Source organism: Oryctolagus cuniculus, chromosome 1 (genome assembly GCF_964237555.1).
Source record: "Oryctolagus cuniculus chromosome 1, mOryCun1.1, whole genome shotgun sequence".
Taxonomy (NCBI): domain Eukaryota; kingdom Metazoa; phylum Chordata; class Mammalia; order Lagomorpha; family Leporidae; genus Oryctolagus; species Oryctolagus cuniculus.
The window spans coordinates 38098580-38119440 of record NC_091432.1 but is presented as its reverse complement, the minus strand read 5'-3'; the positions used below and the strand labels follow the sequence as shown (position 1 = coordinate 38119440).

Here is a 20861-nt window from a genome sequence, read left to right as displayed (position 1 = left end):
GTTTCTGGTAAGCAGCTATTAAATGGGTCTTAATATTTTAATCCTGTCAGCCAGTTTGTATCTTTTAATTGGAAAATTTAGGGTACTTACATTCAGTGTTAATATTGATAAGTAACAACTTAGCCCTGCCATTTTCCCATAAATATTCCTATCGTTTGCTTTGGATTTACTTTTACTTTTACTAGGAGATTTTCTGCCTTCAGAATCTTTCATGGTAGTGTCTATCTTTCTCTGCTTCTGTATGTAGCACATTCTTAAGTATCATTTGTAAGGCCTGATGTGTTGTGACAATTTCAATTTCTGCTTCTTTTGAAAGATCTTTATTTCGCCACCATTTATAAATGAGAGTCTTGCCGCATGCACTATTCTGGTTTGATAGTTTTTGTTGTTGTTGTTTGCTTTTTTTTTTTTTTTTTCCTTCACGGCCTTGGCTATGTCTCTCCATTCTCTCCTAGCCTATAGGGTTTCTGAAGAGAAATCAGCTGTCAGTGTAATTGGAAATTCTCTCAAGGTAATCTGGCATTTCTCTTGTTCATATTTTAGAATCTTTATGTTGAAATCTTTATGCTGGAAGTGTGACTATAATGTGTAATGGTAACATCTGTAATGATTGTACCTATTAGGAGGTCTTTGTGCTTCCGATTTTGGGTGACCCTATATTTCTCCAAAGGGAAGTTGTCTGCTGTTATTTCATTGAATAGGCCTTCTATTCTATTCCCTCTTTCCATACTTTCTGGAACTCCTGACACTTGAGTTTGGTCTTTTGATATTATCCCATAAATCTAGAACAGTATTTTCAATTTTTCTTTTTCTTTTGTGTATTGTGTGTGTGTCTTACTGTTTCCAAAGTTTGTCCTCTATCTTGGATATTTTGTCCTGCCTCACCATGTCTGTTGTTATGGGTTTCCACTATATTTTTTATTTGACACATTGAATTCTTCATTTCAAATATTTCAATTGGATTTCTCTTCAATACCTCTATCTCGTGGTAGGATTTTTCATCCCTGTCATGTATGGATTTCTTTTTCTCATGTATTTGCTTCTCTGTTTCTGAGTAATCTTTTGATTGTTCTTTTGATTTACTTTTCAGGCATTTCTTCAATCTGTTCTTCCTCACATTCTGATATTGAAGTGTTCCTTTTGGGGAGTCATATTGTCGTCCTTGTTCCTGTTTGTACATTTATTTTTAGACATGTGTAGAAATACTTGTTGGTTTTCTCCTCTGATGTCTTTTTTCTTTTAAATATGCCTCTATGGCATATTGGATTATCTGCTCTTTCATTGGATATCCAGAGGCATAAGCTGGGGTCATAATGCAATGATCCAGGGTGGGGCAGAAGACCAGGGTGATACCCAAGTTGGACATGGTAAATCTCTTCTATCATCAATAGTGGGGAGGATATGATCGCATTGACTGGAACGATCACAGCGTCAGCACCTCTCTGCCGAGGTGAGCCAGCCACCCAAGGTAAGCCCGCCTTACGCCTCACAGAGTCTGGGCACCTTACCTATGCAGGCACCTGAACTGCACTATGGACATACACACTCCTCAATGTGAGCATGGAACCCTGAGCCTCTGAAGCCAAATACATAGACTGCCCAAAAACCTAGCCGTCGCCTCTCACACACACTACCACGCATTTACAGAATGCCCACAGTTACAGGGTACAGGGGTTCTACTCTCAACCCACAAGTCTCTTCCATCTACTGAAAAAGCTGTGGTGTTCTGGGATCAGCTGCCTAACCAATAGGTTGCTCACTGCTCTGTCTTGTCAAGTCAAGTCAGGCACCATGATAGCCTGAGGGAGAGGTGAGAACTTCATGAGCCTAAGTGAGTTCCCTGCCCACCTTTAATCCTCTAGGCCAAACTCAAAGTCAGTGGGGAATGCAGATTTATCTCTCAGATAAAATACCCATGTCAGGCATGTGGGCCACAGTAGCCTCTACTCACCTTATTAAGATGATGTTTCCTCCCTGCTGGTTGTCCAGTGCCTTGTTCCAAGAAGATGGTGTCCCCTCCAGCTACCAGCTGTGGGAATTGCTGGCATTTTCGTGCTTACTGCTGCATGGTTGTAATGTTCCCGCTGCTGTGTGGTGTATTTCTTGTTTTTGTAGAATTTCCACTGTAAGCTTCTCTCCAGCTGTCCTCTGGGAATGCAGTTCCTCTTCTTTTCTTCTGTTACCTTCCTTTGGTAAGAATCAGAATGTCTTTTCCCTATTCAGCCATTTTGGATCTCCTATTAGGACTTTCCTAATTGTTTGCAAATAAAATATGAGAGTAAAAACAAGGTAAAAAGTAAAAGCATGTCACATTTGACAGCATGTACTCCATAGCAAGAAAATATGTTGTAAAATTCATGTCTGAGGGTAGTGGGAGTTGATATTGGAAAGCAACACAGCGATAAGAATATGAAAATTTTCTATTAGGCCTAGAAATTTAGACTATTGAGAGGCTTTAAAGGAGGATGTCACATGCTAAAATTTTATTTTAGGAAGGATATCCTGTTAACAATGTAGAAAGAGAAATTATTAGAAACATAGATATAAATTGTGAGCATTTTCTACAGTAAAGCACAGGAAAATGGAGATCCAAATTAAAAGTGGGGATGAAAAGATTCAATGCATATTTTATGACAAAATCATAAGGATTTAATAAACTAGATTTATAGAATAAGAGCAATTGAAATGATAGAGTAAGTTCTGAGTTTTGCACAGCCTTCAATGCACAGTTGAATTGTAGCTTTCCCTTATTTAGTCCATCTTTCTACTTACTGGAATAAATTTCAGTTTGTTTATTCCTTGGGGAAGTCTTTCTTATACTTTTTTTAATGAATGTTATAGTAATTTGTGTGCATGTCTATTACTTCCCTAAGACTGAAAGCCCCATAATGTAGTATCTTTGCATTACCTCCTATGATCAATATGGTCATAGGTGTATCGAAACTGAATACTCAATAAATATTCAGATTATTAATTAATGTCATATATCTTTAATTTTCTCCTGAAAAAAATTCAGGCATAAATACTTGTATGTGTTCTGCACACCTCAGTACTTTCAAGTTAATCATCTTGGACATGGGGGCAATTTAACAATTTTTTTTCAAAAACACTTTAATTCTAAACATTGAAATTCAGCAATTGCCAGAAAAGATTCAACAGAAGAAATTTTAAAGTGAAATCAGGCCATATTGTTTCCAAATTCAGATGGGAACTTACTATTAAAAATCTTGCACAGATTGGAAATGACTAATCAACATTAGGAAAATGAAATGGGAAGATCTACCCTCGTAAGTGTTCATGGCTAAAAATGCTTTCATGTCCAATTTTAACTATATTTTTCCAATGTGAAAATTTCAGTGATTAGAGCTGTTGAATTAAAATGGGTAAATCACTTAATTATCAAGTCTTTGTTAGATATTCTTGGAAAAAAGCCTTGATTTTTGTCAATCTCCATCATCAGAGAAGAGCCTGTGTTGTCTTAAAGCATATCAGATGTGAGATGTATAACAGTATAGGAAGTTAGAGCGGTATGCATGATGAAGGAATTAAATTATTTTAAGTATTATTTCTAACCACCCATGATTCTATAATTTTAAGTTATCTGATACTTTTCCTTCATAATTTTTTTTTGACAGACAGAGTGGACAGTGAGAGAGAGAGAGAGAGAGAGAGAGACAGAGAGAAAGGTCTTCCTTTTGCCGTTGGTTCACCCTCCAGCGGCCGCCGCGGCTGGCGTGCTGTGGCTGCTGCACCGTGCTGATCCGAAGCCAGGAGCTAGGTGCTTCCCCTGGTCTCCCATGGGGTGCAGGGCCCAAGTACTTGGGCCATCCTCCACTGCACTCTCGGGCCATAGCAGAGAGCTGGCCTGGAAGAGGGGCAACCGGGACAGAATCCGGCACCCCGACTGGGACTAGAACCTGGTGGGCCAGCACCGCTAGGTGGAGGATTAGCCTTGTTGAGCTGTGGTGCCGGCCCCTTCGTAATTTTTAATATCATGACTATTATAGATAACAGGCAGACATTTAAACCAGATCATATGCAACATAATCACCTTTTTTGTGATTTAATTCAACAGGTGTGTCTTCATAAAGGCTTAAGAAAATTAGATCAGTTATTTTTAAATGGGTTATAGGCTTAAGGTGTAAAGGTCCCACATGTATCTATCTTCTTATTAAGAAAGAGCTCATTTATTTGATGCCTTCTCAGTTGCTACCAATTTTTTCATGTAGGCACCAATTGCCATAAACTTTCCTGTTAACACCGCTTTTGCCATATCCCATAAGTTTTGATAGGTTGTATTGTCATCTTCGTCCGTTTCCAGAAATTTTTTGATTTTGATTTTGATTTATTCTATGACCCACTGTTCGTGCAGAATCATTTTTTTCAGTCTTCGTGTGTTTCATATGTTCTAGAGATTCTTGAGTTGCTTATTTCCAGCTTCATTACATTGTGGTCAGAGAAAATGCAAGGTATGATTTTGATTTTTGTGTATTTGCTGACACTTGCTTTATAGCTTGGCATGTGGTCTATCCTAGAGAAAGTTCCATACACTGGGTGTGAAGAATGTGTATTCTGCAACTGAAGAATGGAAAATTCTATAGATATCCGTTGGGTCCATTTGGTCTATAGTGTTAATTAACTCTGTTGTTTCCTTGCTGATTTTCTGTCTGGTTGATCTGTCCATTGCTGAGACTAGGGTATTGAAGTCCCCCATAGGGGATGCCAGTGCTTCAGGCCGGGGCTTTAACCTGCTGTGCCACAGTGCTGGCCCCACTTTGTCTCTTTAAATAGTTTTTGTGTTAACGTCTATTTTGTCTGATATTAGGATCTATACCAGCTCTTTTTTGGTTTCTGTTAGCATGGAATATCTTTCTTTATTCTTTTACTTTCCATCTGCTGGTTCACTCTCCAAATGGTTGCAAAAGGTGGGCCTAGGCTAGACAAAGCCTGTAGCCTGGAACTCCCTCCTTCTAGATCTCCCATGTGCATGCAGGAGCCCAAGGACTTAGGCCATCTGTTGCTGTGTTCCCAGGCACATTAGCAGGGAGTTGGATCTGAAGTGGAGCAGCTGGGACTCAAATCCAGGACTTGAAAGCTAGCATTCCAGTACTGCAGGCAGCAGCCTAACCTTCATCACCACAGCACTGGCCCTTTACCTTTTTAAATTTTGTTTGACCTTCCCTTCCTTCCTCTCTGTTTCTTTCAGAAAAAGCAGATAATTTAGAGTTGAAGAGACTAGGTTTAGTGTCTGTTTCCCATCCCTTCCCCCTTACTAGTAATATGCTCCTAATCAAGTCATATTGTCTTCCTGCACCTGGATTTTCTCTTTTATAAAAATGGAGATAATCCCACTATGTGTTGTCACAAAGTTCTTGTTAGACCTGGTAGGAAAATATTAGCGCTTGGTCCATCATAAAACAGTGTGTAGATACAGACTATTGACTTAATTCAGAGGCAGAGTGTTATGATAAAGAAAACAGATTTGAGCCATATATACCTGTATTTAATTCTTGTGCTGACCTCTAACTAGTCTAATCTTAGTTTCCCTATGTGTAAAATCTAAAAATATCTATTTTTTGTTTGTAAGGAGGAAATAAGATAATGTTATAAATCTCTATGAGGTAGTAAACAGCATCACATTTTGTTCCCACTTCTCTTTAGGTGAAATAGTTGAAACTCAGAATTAAATTATTTTTCCAGGGCTATACAGGTAGTAAGTAAGTGAAATGACCAGGGTTAATCCTTACCATCAAATATAAGTTTGCTTTTTTTAAAAGATTTCATTTATTTGAGAGGCAGAGTTATAGAGAGAAGGAGAAATAGAGAGCAGGAAAGACAGAGAGAAGGATCTTCCATCCACTGGTTCGTTTCCCAAATGATTGCAATGGGTGGAGCCGGGCTGATCCGAAGCCAGCAACCATGAGATTCTTCTGGGTCTCCCATGCGGGTACAGGGGCCCAAGCAGTTGGACAATCTTCCACTGCTTTCCCAGGCTCATAGCAGAGAGCTGGATCAGAAGAGAAGCAACTGAGAAAGGAACCGGCACCCATTTGGGATGCCAGCACTGAAGGTAGAACTTAGCCTATTGTGCCAAGAGCCTGCCCCATAAGTTTGATTTTTTTTTTAATTTGACAGATAGAATTAGACAATGAAAGAGAGATAGAAAGGCCCTCCCTCCATTGGTTCACCCCTCAAATGACCGCTATGGCCAGAGCTGCGCCAATCCGAAGCCAGGAGCCAGGTGCTTCCTCCCTGCCTCCAATGCGGGTGCAGGTGCCCAAACACTTGGGCCATCTTCCACTGCCCTCCCAGGCCACAGCAGAGAGCTGCACTAGAAGAGGAGCTGCCAGGACCAGAACTCGGTGCCCACATGGGATGCTGGCGCCATAGGCGGAGGATCAGCCAAGTGAGTCATGGCCCTGGCCCCCTTAAGTTTGATTTTTAATACAAATTATATTAGGTTATTTTGAGAAAATTCTCTGTGTATTTGGAACATAGCTATAAATACAAGTGAAAATATATGTACAGGTGAAAACTATGGAAAGATTAAGACATTAGGATTTATTTGTTCTTTTGCATTTGCTAAGAAAAAAATTTCATTATTATCAATTTTTACAGATTAAAAAAATAAGAGGTCTTATGTCTTGTTAGTGACCTAGATGGGAAAAACTAATTAACTCCTTTTTGAATTGTAAGGGTGGATGATTTATGAGGTTTAGATACCAGTTTTATATTTGATGAGCAATGTATATTAGAATTTTACAAATGGAAGTTGTTGGTGCCAATCGCCTACTAACTCCAGGATATATGGTAGGATTCACTTGTAGTTTCATAATCCCATTTGTCTAATAATTTTTCTTTCTGTGTTCCACTTGACTGGTAATAGCAGATTATTTTTTCCCCCTGTAGAAAGTTCCTTGATTGTCAGCACATCTCCGAGGGCATAATCATGATATATTAAAAAATAATCATGTACATCATAATCATCTCACTCACATTTCCCAGAATATTTTTAATGAGGAGGAATTTTCTTTTTAATATTGATTGAGAGTTTCTTGGCTCAGGATGAGATAATCATATGCAAATTATTTTATTTGATATGCTCTTAGTTTAAATCCAGGTTTATAGCAAATCTTCATATTGGTTCCTTAACAAGAAAATGGTTCATAGCTTTTCCTGGGAAACTCTTTTTGTTTAAATTATACTGAAGCCACTGGAATTCTGAAGCTGTGGTAAATAATAGTAGAACGTATACCTAACCATATATACATAAAATAAGGATATAGATTGGGAAAGAAAATTATTCTGTTAAGATTCAAGTATGTATTACTAAAAACATAAAGTTACTGTTTCTTTTTGTGCTGACAATGATAGAATTACAAAGTTAATTTATATTAAAACAATTATGTTAAAAAGGAAAGGTGGGATGGATATTGTGACACAGCAGGTTAAGCTGTCCCTTGGCACTGGCAGCGTCCTGTATGAGTGCTGGTTGAAGTTCTGGCTCCACACTTTGGATTCACCTCTGTGCTAATGTGCTAATGCACCTGGGAAAGCAGTGGATGTTGATCCAAACACATTTGCCCCTTTCAGCCATATGGGAGACCCAAATGAAGTTCCTGGCTCTTGACTTAAGTATGGACCAGAAACAGCCTCAACCATTGCAGACATCTGGGAAGTGAGCCACTGAATTGAAGATCTGTCTCTCCACTCTCTAACCTTCTATCAACCTTACTTGTCAAATTAATAAAACTTTTTTAAAAAGGAGAAAAAATACTTCTACATTTATACTGTATTTACATTGTTTATATTCTATGTTTCTTATGGTTCAGGTATGATTTTTTATTCAACTGTGACCTGACTATTATCTTTAGAGCAAGGCCAAATAGCAAAGGAATACAAACAGATTCAATTAATTGTTTTGTGTATATAGGATGATCCAAGACTTTGAAAATATGTACTAATATACATCATATCCTATGTTGTTTGCACAAATATTGGCAAACATTCACTTTCAGAATATCTTTGTTTACATGAGAACCTATATTACCTGACCAATTAGGTGCATGATGATGGTATCTTCTTTTCTTGTTCATTTGGTTTTTTTTAAATATTGGGGCCATCTAAAGATGGTGGACTAACGTGACTGTAAGTGACTTTCCCAAGGACTTATAGCTGCTTAATGTCACAACTACAATTGACTTTAGGTATTTTTTCTAAAATGCCTTGGGCCTTTTCTAAGTCATAATTGTTAACTTATTATTTTTCCAGGTTATATATGAATTGTCCTGTGACTTTTTATTGTAAGATATATTCATTTTCATGTTTATTCTCATTTACTCTCTCCCTCCAACCTCTTGAATATCTTTAATTTTCATATAAAGCATTTAAAAAAGTTGAAATTAAAGTGAGCCATACTAATTGTGAGGCATCTACAAATGACAAGAAATTGTTGGAAATGTTATTAACAGTTGGGTTCTGGAAAGCATTTAAAAGCTAGTAGCACAGTAATGTGTCTAGTTTGATGTTACAGAGGGAAATATAAATTTGTTTTGACTAGCCAGCATGTGCCAAGAATTATTTTTGTGATCAGTTTATTGGGATTGATCATTCATAATTAAGCCAGAGCTCATAGTTGAAAATTTTTATTCGGGGCCTGTGTTGTACAGTGGGTTAAGCTGCAATCTACATTTCCAAAATTATATAGGGACTCCAGGTTCAAGTCCTGGCTGTTCCTCTTTTGATCTGGCACCCTGTTAATGCCTCTGGGAAAAGCAACAGAAGATGGCTCAAGTGCTTGGGCCCCTACCACCCATGTGGGAGACCCGTATGAAGCTCCTGGCTCTGGCTTCCATCTGACCTATCTCCTACCGATGTGACCATTTGGAGAGTGAATCAGCAGATGGAAGATCTCTCTCTGTCTCTGTAACTCTGCCCTTCAAGTAACTTAATTATCTTTTTTTAAAAAATGGAACTCTATGCCAAACTTATAATTTTTCTGTTTATAGTCAGCGCTAAAAATCATTATTGGATTCTAGAAGTTAAAGTTGTTTTCTTCATTCTAACTGGTCATTTCTTTTTCTGTATTGACTAGGTTTTTCTAGATATGACATTTGGTTCAGGAGGACACTCAAGAGCCATACTACAGAAAGAGTCAGATATTACTCTATATGCCTTAGACAGAGACCCAACAGCTTACGCAATAGCTGAACAGCTTTCAGACTTATATCCGTAAGTAATACTCTCATGTATTTATTTGGTATTGGTGCTGAGTTTTACGGAGCTTGTCAATTTGGAATTTGTTCTACTTTGTAGAATGTTATATTTCATTCCACTAAATGTTTTCTTCTTTTATTCCCAAAAAAGAATTAATGCAGCCGGCGCCGCGGCTCACTAGGCTAATCCTCCGCCTGCAGCGCCAGCACACCAGGTTCTAGTCCCAGTCGGGGCACCGGATTCTGTCCCAGTCGCTCCTCTTCCAGTCCAGCTCTCTGCTGTGGCCCAGGAGTGCAGTGGAGGATGGCCCAAGTCCTTGGGCCCTGCACCTGCATGGAAGACCAGGAGAAGCACCTGGCTCCTGGCTGGCTGCAGCGGCCATTGTGGGATGAACCAGCAGAAAAGGAAGACCTTTTTCTCTGTCTCTCTCTCTCACTGTCCACTCTGTCTGTCAAAAAAAATTAATGCAAATAATATCTTAGTACCAATTAAACAAATGATATTCCTGCATGTATCCTTTCTCAGTTCTCAAGAACAAATGCAAAAATAGGTTCTGACTACAAGATTGAAGATATATTGAAATCCATTATGAATATTTTAACAATCTAGTCAAAAAATGATTTTTAAAGTTTTTAAGAGTTAAAATTTTTGCTTCCCCAAAATTTAGTAAGTATATAAGCATTCTGTCGAATTCATGAAACATAGCTATAACCTACTAGTTTTCTCTAAATTCCATCTGACATTTGCAAGTCAATTTAATCTATTGCCATTGCACAATTAGTTAACTATCCCTATTGAGCTTTCAAAAAATATAAAATTATATTTTAATGAGCATTAAAAACCATTTACCTTTAAAGAAATATTTTTAATTAAGGACTTAAGGCAAATTTGTTGAATCATTTATTTATTTATTTTGAAAGAGTTAGAAAGAGAGAGGCACAGAGAAAGCTTCTGTCCACTGGTTCACTCCTCTGATGACTGCTTGGTCAAGTGAAAGTCAGGAGCTAGGAGCTTCATCCAGGTCACCCATGGGGCTGGCTGGGGCCCAAACACTTAGGTCATCTTCCACTGCTTTTCCTTTAGAAGGGATCTGGGTTGGAAATGAAGCAGCTGGGACTTGAATTGCCCAAGAGAGATGCTGGCTTCATAGGTGGTGGCTTTACACACTACACCACAATGCTGCACTGATCATACATGTTTGAAAAAAGCCATCACCCTAAAAAGGAAAAGAAAATCTTGTAACTAAGATGACTATCTCCAAACATGTAAAGGGTGTTTTCAGAATGGGGAATTGTTTTTATTTTCTTATGCTTCAGAGACTAGAATCAAGAAAACAGATGATGATTTCAGAGTTAAATTTTGACTTGGTATGAACTAGAGTTAATTTTTAAAAATTATTTATTTATTTAAGTAAGGTAGAGAAAGAGATAGTTTCCATCTATTGATTTCCATCCCAAAAGCCTGCAATGGCCTTGACTGGGTAGGGTCCTGGCTGAAGCCCGAAGTTGAGAACACAGTCTTTGACTCCCACATGGTTGGCAGTAACTCAGTTATTTGAGCCCTCACTGCTGCCATGCAGATTCTGTATTAACAGGAAGCTGGAGCCAGGAGCCAGAATCAGGTATCAAAAGCAAGCATCTAGTTGAGAATTTGGAACATGTAGCAAGCATTTTAACTAAGTGCTCACTTCTGATCTATCATGTTTTACTGGTTGTAGCTACCCAACAATGAAATGATCTATTAAACATGACTATGGAAAAGTTTAATCAGAGACTGAGGATGGAAAGTTGAAATACCTATCTAGAATTTTAAGGTCCTAGATTCTTTGTAGATCTACTTAATATAATTAACTGTCCTCATAAATTTGTAAATAAATATATATCAATTTCTGATTGCCAGATAATGGGATTTATGGGAACCATGAAACCTACCATTTGATCTCAGGTTATTTATTTTGTTCTAAGAATAATATAGAAATATGGTTTAAGACCATAGTACTATGGTAATGACTTTTTTATTGTTTTAATCTTTCTCTGTCTTCTCCAGCAACTTAGATTATACTATCTTATATTAGAATATTCATATATAAGTTTGCATGATTATGAGCTAAAAGCTATAGATCTTCATTATATCTCACAGTCTAGTGTGGGGAGCAACTCGGACTAGACTAAGTTACTGGAATTAAGACTTATTCTATGCATCTGCTCTCCCACAATATGGCGCTGGGAGAGAAGAAAACAGCTTCTACACAGCTGCCTCCAGTTCAGCCAATAAACTGTAGGACTTGCTCCTGATTGGAGGAGAGCAGCGTGCTCGGCTTGTGGGCAGCCGAGTTGGGATTGGCAGAGGAGGACTATAAAGGAGGAGAGAGACGGCATGCACGAGGAACATCTAAGGGGAACATCTAAGGGGAACACCTGTGCAGCCCCCGAGAGAGCCGGCTGGCGGTGTGCCACTCCCCTGCGGAAGTGGGGAAAGTGGCCAGGGGGAACCGCCCTTCCACGGAGGTGGAAGGGACAGTAGCCAACCCGGGAAGAACCAGCAGCAAACCCGGGGAGGGCCGAGCAGACGAAAGAACAGCGCAGGGTCCTGTGTCGTTCCTCCACGAAGAGGGGGAGCGACAGTCTAGAAAACCCTGCTTTCTTAGATATTATTCCAATGTCTCTTACTCCTTTAAACACCCTCTTTATCAAATGGAGTTCAAAGTTTACATGTTTTACTATATATAGCTTTTTTTTTTTTAATTCATCTAACTTAAACCTCTGGCTCTATACTTGCATTTCTCAGATATTAGCTACATAGATGGAAAGGTTTTCTAACAAGCCAAAATGATATAACTGGGACTAACCTGGAGTATGTATCTTGATCCCTAGCCTAATAATTCCATTTTACTAAACTATACTACTTAGGCTCAAATCTGGAGACCTTTTTTTTACTCCATTCACAAAAGGATTTCTTTGCTAAACATAATAAATTAAATAGAAAACCAATAAAATAAATCAAACCAGGAAGAAAGAATTAATAAACATTGCAAAGAAACAAAAAAAGAAAGTAGAAAGGAAAAAGAAAAGAAAAATTCTTTGAAAATAGCAACATGCCTTTTGAACCTGATTATTAGAACAAAAATATATAATTAGGAGTGAAGTAATAGATCAGCCCTATTCAGAAATACAAGATAAATTCATATGTGGTAAATTATAAAACATAGGGGGAATGAATGGTATACTAGCAAAATATGAAATTAAAATTATCTCAGTTATGAAACTGGAAGAGGTCATTACCATAAATATATCATAAAAGTAATTAAAGGAAATAGGAAAATACACCCTCTTCAAATTGACAGTTAGTCTTAACAAAATTTGAGCGAACAATGCCTTTTATGCTAGTCCTTAGCAAGGTAAAGATGCAAGGTTCTTTCAGTTCATATTATGAACTCAGTATAATTTTAATACTAAATCCTGATAGAGATATTATTTAAAAACCCAGCCTCATTGAAGTGTACAAATTCAAGTATTGAAAAGGAAATTCAAATATATCTAATCTGCACTTCATTCGTTTAGAAGAATGTTACCTAGGGACTAGTAAACTTTCTTCAGGTACACAGGAGTGGTTTCTTGTCAGATAGTCAACTAATGGTAGATTGATAATCATGACAGTAGTCATCCAGCTGTTCTGATTTAAAATCTCTGCAGTAAACAAGAGAATATAAGGATACTACTGAAATATAGAATATTGCCTTAAATAAGGACAAATAGCAATTATTTTCATAATCAGTGAAATATTACAATTTAAGTGAGAATTGGGGTGTAAATAAGGTTTAACTTCTATAAATATTATCCCTTAATGTTTTTGGAAGGTCAAATATAATTAAGAAACTAAGGGAAAATTAAAACATTCTCTTACAATAATTTAACTGAATAAATACCCAAAAGAGTTGTTAAATTTACAAAGTTACATGATAACATGGTTAGATAAAAATTTAAAAATCTATTCAAGTAGAAGTCCCTAGAAAGCAAAATAGAAGAGAATATACAAAACCATATATTTAGTAATAAGCTTCATAAAAAAAGGCAAAGTTCCCAGTGGAAAGTAAACCATGTAATTTTTATTAAAGACTACATATAATAAGATCTGAACAAAATGGAAGATGTAATTTTAGGGTAGATAGAATAAATATAAAAAGTACCTAGTTTCTCAAAATTTAAATATACATACAATGTACTTCCAGGAAACAGCTTAGTTTTGAACTTAACTGTTGTTTATCTTTTTTTATTTGAATGATTTGATCTTGAGACAAAAGTGAGAAGATCTTTTTGAATTAAAAAAAAGGTGAGAAGTTTGCCTTACCAGATGTCAAATCATTTGTGAAATCACTGTAATGAAATCTAGACAGTATTGCCACAAAAATAGACAAGTAGAGTAGTAGAAGAGAGAATTGAAAAATAGATTCCAGGAAATGAAGGAATTTGACAGAAAAGTATCTTTATTCACTGAAGAAATAGTATATTATTAAATAAATAGAACTTTCAAACCTAAAGAAACTAAATAGGTCCCTGTTTTAACCTAGATTAAAAATAACTTATAGATACATGTATGAAAAATTGAAAATAAGAGACTTAAGAATATTGAAGAAATTAATGTCTGTAATCTAGGGGAAACGTCCTTAACCAAGACTAGATATTTATCTGTAATTGAGGAAGGGAAAGAGGGAGGGAGAGAATTATGGTTATCTTCTTTGAATTGTACCTATGAAATATATAAAATATATTTGCTTTATACTTATAATTTTTTAAAAAATAGAAATATGCTCATTTCAAAAATGTATGGCAAAAAGAGTATCATAATTTTCAAAAAAATTAATTTGGAAAAGAGCTATTTGAAATGGAGAAGATTGGGAAAGGATTGATATCTTTCATATAAGAATTCTTCCAAAATTGACAAGATAACAAAATCCAGTTTTATACCAATGTTCTCTCTTATGTGTGGAAGCTAAAATTAAAAAAAGAAAAAGAAAATCCCAAAACAAAAATAATAAACAGGAAAGAAATGCCAGTGTGTAACAGTACTGCAGCAAATATAGTTTTGTCAAACTTTATTTTATATATTTGTCAAACAAATTGTGAAGAATGATATACTACTATAGTTGAAATCATTTGGGATTATTTTAAAATTTACTGTATATGAATGAAATTGACATCTCTTCATTTGATTACTATTTACAATAACTATATATCTGCTGAACTATGGTTTAATAAAATATTAAACAATTAAAATGGGCAGAGATAGATACAGTAGAGTATTCATGGAATATTAATTTAGGAAAAGGTTCTCCAGCTCAGTGGGGGTAATGATTGAAATAAAATTGAAATAATAATGCTATACTGGAAAAGTAATTTTGCTACTAAAGGTATGAGAACTGCTCTCACATTTTTTGTGGATATTGTTAATATCAAAAATATATATACATTAAGCCTCAAATTACATTCTGGTTTAATATGATTTTTGACATTTAGCACTTGTCAAGATGAATTTTCCTTTATTTTTGGGTGTGCAGATGATTAAAAAAATCTTTGTTTATTTGGTACAATTAAATTTAACATAAAACAGGGTAATTAATTTTTAAATATTTATATATTATTTGGAGTTGGCTTTGGTAAATAGTTTCACACTTAAGACACTATATGAATGTTGGCTTCAATAATGATTCTTGAAATTGTTTTTTTTTAACTTTTATTTAATGAATATAAATTTCCAAAGTACGATTTATGGATTACAATGGCTACCCCCCCCATACCGTCCCTCCCACCCACAACCCTCTCCTTTCCCACTCCCTCTCCCCTTCCATTCACATCAAGATTCATTTTCGATTATCTTAATATACAGAAGATCAGCTTAGTATACATTAAGTAAGGGTTTCAACAGTTTGCTCTCACACAGAAACATAAAGTGGAAAATAATAGATGATTTTTTTTTAAATGATGATGAAATCAGATCAGACCTATTGTCATGTTTAATCCCAGTGAGAGTCAAGTTGGGAATTGATAATTTCTTTTTTTTTTTTTTTTTTACAGAAGATCAGTTTAGTATGCATTAAGTAAAGATTTCAACAGTTTGCACCCCCATAGAAACACAAAGTGAAATATACTGTTTGAGTACTCGTTATAGCATTAAATCTCAATGCACAGCACATTAAGGACAGAGATCCTACATGAGGAGTAAGTGCACAGTGACTCCTGTTGTTGACTTTACCAATTGACACTCCTGTCTATGGCATCAATAATCTCCCTATGCACCAGTCATGAGTTTCCAAGGCTATGGAAGCCCTCTGAGTTCTCTGACTCTTATCTTGTTTGACAAGGTCATAGTCAAAAGTGGAGGTTCTCTCCTCCCTTCAGAGAAAGGTACCTCCTTCTTTGATGACCTGTTCTTTCCACTGGGATCTCACTCACAGAGATCTTTTGCCAGAGTGTCTTGGCTTTCCATGCCTGAAATACTCTCATGGGCTTTTCAGCCAGATCCGAATGCCTTTAGGGCTGATTCTGAGGCCAGAGTGCTATTTAGGACATCTTCCATTCTATGAGTCTGCTGAGTATCTCACTTCCCATGTTGGATCACTCTCCCCTTTATTTATTCTATCGGTTAGTGTTAGCAGGTACTAGACTTGTTTATGTGCTCCCTTTGACTCTTAGTCCTTTCATTATGATCAATTGTGAACTGAAATTGATCACTTGGAATAGTGAGATGGCATTGGTACATGCCACCTTGATGGGATTGAATTGGAATCCCCTGGTATGTTTCTAACTCTCCCATTTGGGGCAAGTCAGCCTGAGCATGTCCCAAATTATACATCTCTTCCCTCTCTTATTCCCACTCTTATGTTTAACAGGGATCACATTTCAGTTAATTTTCAACACTTAAGAATAACTGTGTATTAATTACAGAATTAAACCAGTCATATTAAGTAGAACAGACAGAAAAACTACTAAGAGGGATAATGTATTAAGTTGTTCATTAACAGTCAGGGCTATGCTGGTCAAGTCACCGTTTCCCATAGTGGCCATTTCACTTCAACAGGTTTCCTTTTTGGTGTTCAGTCAGTTGTCACTGATTAGGGAGAACATATGGTATTTGTCCCTTTGGGACTGGCTTATTTCACTCAGCATGATGTGTTCCAGATTCCTCCATTTTGTTGCAAATGACTGGATTTCTTTGTTTCTTACTGCGGTATAGTATTCTAAAGAGTACATATCCCATAATTTCTTTATCCAGTCTACCGTTGATGGGCATTTAGGTTGGTTCCAGGTCTTAGCTATTGTGAATTGAGCTGCAATAAACATTAGGGTGCAGACCGCTTTTTTGTTTGCCAATTGAAATTCCTTTGGGTAAATTCCAAGGAGTGAGATGGCTGGGTCGAACGGTAGGGTTATCTTCAGGTTTCTGAGGAATCTCCAGACTGACTTCCATAGTGGATTGACCAGTTTGCATTCCCACCAACAGTGGGTTAGTGTCCCTTTTTCCCCACATCCTCGCCAGCATCTGTTGTTGGTAGATTTCTGCATGTGAGCCATTCTAACCCGGGTGAGGTGAAACCTCATTGTGGTTTTGATTTGCATTTCCCTGATTGCTAATGACCTTGAACATTTTTTCATGTGCCTGTTGGCCATTTGGATTTCCTCTTTTGAAAAATGTCTATTGGGGTCCTTGGCCCATCTCTTAAGTGGGTTGTTGGTTTTGTTTTTGTGGAGTTTCTTGATCTCTTTGTAGATTCTGGTTATTAACCCTTTATCTGTTGCATAGTTTGCAAATATTTTTTCCCATTCTGTCGGTTGTCTCTTCACTCTCCTGACTGTTTCTTTTGCAGTACAGAAACTTCTCAATTTGATGCAATCCCAATAGTTGATTTTCGCTTTGACTGCCTGTGCCTCCCGGGTCTTTTCCAGAAATTCTTTGCCTGTGCCGATATCTTGAAGGGTTTCTCCAATGTTCTCTAGTAACTTGATGGTGTCAGGTCGTAGATTTAGGTCTTTAATCCATGTTGAGTGGATTTTTGTGTAAGGTGTAAGGTAGGGGTCTTGCTTCATGATTCTGCACGTGGAAATCCAATTTTCGCAGCACCATTTATTGGATAGACTGTCCTTGCTCCAGGAATTGGGTTTAGATCCTTGGTCAAATATAAGTTGGCTGTAGATGTTTGGGTTGATTTCTGGTGTTTCAATTCTGTTCCATTGGTCTATCCATCTGTTTCTGTACCAGTACCATGCTGTTTTGATTACAACTGCCCTGTAGTATGTCCTGAAATCTGGTATTGTGATGCCTCCGGCTTTGTTTTTGTTGTACAAGATTGCTTTAGCTATTCGAGGTCTCTTGTGCCTCCATATGAATTTCAGCACCATTTTTTCCAGATCTGAGAAGAAGGTCTTTGGTATCTTGATTGGTATTGCATTGAATCTATAAATTGCTTTTGGGAGAATGGACATTTTGATGATATTGATTCTTCCAATCCATGTGCATGGAGGATTTTTCCATTTCTTGGTATCCTCTTCTATTTCTCTCTTTAAGGTTTTGTAATTTTCATCGTAGAGATCTTTAACGTCCTTGGTTAAGTTTATTCCAAGGTATTTGATTGTTTTTGTAGCTATTGTGAATGGGATTGATCTTAGAAGTTCTTTCTCAGCCATGGCATTGTCTGTGTATACAAAGGCTGTTGATTTTTGTGCATTGATTTTATACCCTGCTACTTTGCCAAACTCTTCTATGATTTCCAATAGTCTCTTAGTAGAGTTCTTTGGGTCCCCTAAATAAAGAATCATGTCATCTGCAAAGAGGGATAGTTTGAGTTCTTCCTTCCCAATTTGTATCCCTTTAATTTCTTTTTCTTGCCTAATAGGTCTGGCTAGAACCTCCAGAACTATATTGAATAGCAGTGGTGAGAGTGGACATCCCTGTCTGGTACCAGATCTCAGTGGAAATGCTTCCAACTTTTCCCCATTCAATAGGATGTTGGCTGTGGGTTTTCATGGATTGCTTTGATTGTATTGAGGAATGTTCCTTCCAAACCCAGTTTGCTTAGAGTTTTCATCATGAACGGGTGTTGTATTTTATCAAATGCTTTCTTGGCATCTATTGAGATAATCATATGGTTTTTCTTCTGCAGTCTGTTAATGTGGTGTATCACATTGATTGTTTTGCGCACATTAAACCATCCCTGCATACCAGGGATGAATCCCACTTGGTCTGGGTGGATGATCTTTCTGATGTGTTGTTGCATTCTATTGGCGAGAATTTTATTGAGGATTTTTGCATCTATGTTCATCAGGGATATTGGTCTGTAATTCTCTTTCAGTGCTGCATCTTTTTCCGGCTTGGGAATTAAGGTGATGCTGGCTTCATAGAAAGAATTTGGGAGGATTCCCTCTTCTTTGATTGTTCTGAATAGTTTGAGAAGAATTGGAGTTAGTTCTTCTTTAAATGTCTGGTAGAATTCAGCAGTGAATCCATCAGGTCCTGGGCTTTTCTTTGTTGGGAGGGCCTTTATTACTGTTTCAATTTCTGTCTCAGTTATGGGTCTGTTTAGCTTTTCGATGTCTTCCTGGTTCAATTTAGGTAGGTTGCATGTGTCCAGGAATCTATAGATTTCTGATAGGTTTCCCTGTTTGCTGGCATACAAGTCCTTGTAGTAATTTCTGATGATTCTTTTTATTTCTGTGGTGTCTGTTGTTACATTTCCTTTTTCATCTCTGATTTTATTGATTTGGGTCTTTTCTCTTCTTTTTTTAGTTAGTTGGGCCAATGGGGTGTCAATTTTGTTTATTTTTTCAAACAACCAGCTCCTCGTTTGGCTGATTTTTGGTAATGTTTTTCTTGATTCAATCCTGTTGATTTCTTCTCTGATTTTAATTATTTCTCTTCTCCTACTAGATTTGGGTCTGGTTTGCTGTAGGTTTTCTAGATCCTTGAGGTGAATTGAAAGCTCATCTATTTGGTGCCTTTCCAATTTCTTGATGTAGGCACCTATTGATATAAACTTTCCTCTTAACACTGCTTTTGCTGCGTCCCATAAGTTTTGGTATGTTGTGCTGTTATCCTCATTTACTTCCAGAAAGTTTTTGATTTCTCTTTTAATTTCTTCTATGACCCATTGTTCATTCAGGAGCATGTTGTTCAATCTCCATGTGTTTGCGTATGCTCTAGGGATTCCTGAGTTGCTAATTTCCAACTTCATTCCTTTATGGTCTGAGAAGCTGCATGGTATGATTCTAATTCTTTTGAATTTGCTGAGACTTGCTTTATGGCCTAGTATGTGGTCAATCCTAGAGAAGGTTCCATGTAGTGCTGAGAAGAATGTAAAATCTTTAGCTGTAGGATTGAAAGTTCTGTATATATCTGTTAGATCCATTTGGGCTATAGTGTCGTTTAAATCTACTGTATCCTTGTTGATCTTCTATCCTATTGATCTATTTCTGAGAGTGGAGTATTGAAGTCCCCCAGTACTATTGTATTGGGGTCTAAGTCTCCCTTTAAGTCCGTTAATAAATCTTTTAGATAAACTGGTGCCCTGTAGTTAGGTGCATATACGTTGATAATTGTTATATCTTCTTGTATTGATCCCTTAATCATTATATAGTGCCCCTCTTTGTCTCTCTTAACAGTTTTTGTGGTAAAGTTTATGGTGTCCGATATTAAGATGGCTACGCCCGCTCTTTTTTCATTTCTGTTGGCATGGTATATCTTTTTCCAGCCTTTCACTTTCAGTCTGTATGGATCTTTGTTGGAAAGATGTGTTTCTTGTAAGCAGCAAATAGATGGGTTTTGTTCCTTAACCCAATCAGCCAATCGGTGTCTTTTAACTGGACAGTTCAGGCCATTCACGTTCAATGTGACTAATGATAAGTGGTAACTTTGCCCTGCCATTTGCCAAAGATAAGTTCTAATATATGCTTTGAATTCCCTGTGATCTTTTGCTGTGAGGTTTCCTTCCTTGGTTTCCTTCCTTTACCTTCTTTCATATTGATGACCGTGTTTCTGTGTTTCTGTGTGTAACACATCTTTAAGCATCTTTTGCAGGGCTGGACGAGTGGCAACAAATTCTTTCAATTTCTGTTTGCTATGAAAAGTCTTTATTTCACCTTCATTCACAAATGAGAGCTTTGCAGGATATAATATTCTGGGCTGGCAGTTGTTCTCTCTTAGTACCTGGGCTATATCTCGCCATTCCCTCCTAGCTTGTAGAGTTTCTGATGAGAAGTCAGCTGTGAGTCTGATTGGAGATCCTCTGAGAGTAATCTGACGTTTCTCTCTTGCACATTTTAGGATCTTTTCTTTATGTTTCACTGTGGAGAGTTTAATTACAACATGTCGTGGTGAGGATCTCTTTTGGTCGTGTTTATTAGGGGTTCTGTGAGCTTCCTGTACTAGGATTTCTCTGTCCTTCTCCAAACCTGGGAAATTTTCTGCTAATATCTCACTAAAAAGGCCTTCTAATCCTTTCTCCCTCTCCATGCCTTCAGGAACTCCTAGAACCTGAATGTTGGGTTTTTTAATAGTATCCTGAAGATTCCCGACAATATGTTTTAGATTTCTAATTTCCTCTTCTTTTCTTTGGTCTGACTGTATCCTTTCCTGTTCTCTGTCTTCTAAGTCCTATA

The 20861-nt window shown here is 37.1% G+C and overlaps 1 protein-coding gene across 6 annotated transcripts in view; it reads left to right on the top strand.

Annotated features, from left to right (window-relative positions):
• Positions 1-20861, top strand: part of METTL15 (methyltransferase 15, mitochondrial 12S rRNA N4-cytidine) — a 224294-nt gene that overhangs the window by 105110 nt on the left and 98323 nt on the right. For all 6 annotated transcript variants that reach the window (XR_007921844.2, XR_007921842.2, XM_051852121.2 and 3 more), the window contains one exon: positions 9095-9231. Coding sequence is in view for 4 of the 6 variants with exons in the window: in XM_051852121.2 (XP_051708081.1) it covers positions 9095-9231 (137 nt within the window). In the remaining 2 variants the exon portion in view is untranslated. The remainder of the gene's footprint in view (positions 1-9094; positions 9232-20861) is intronic.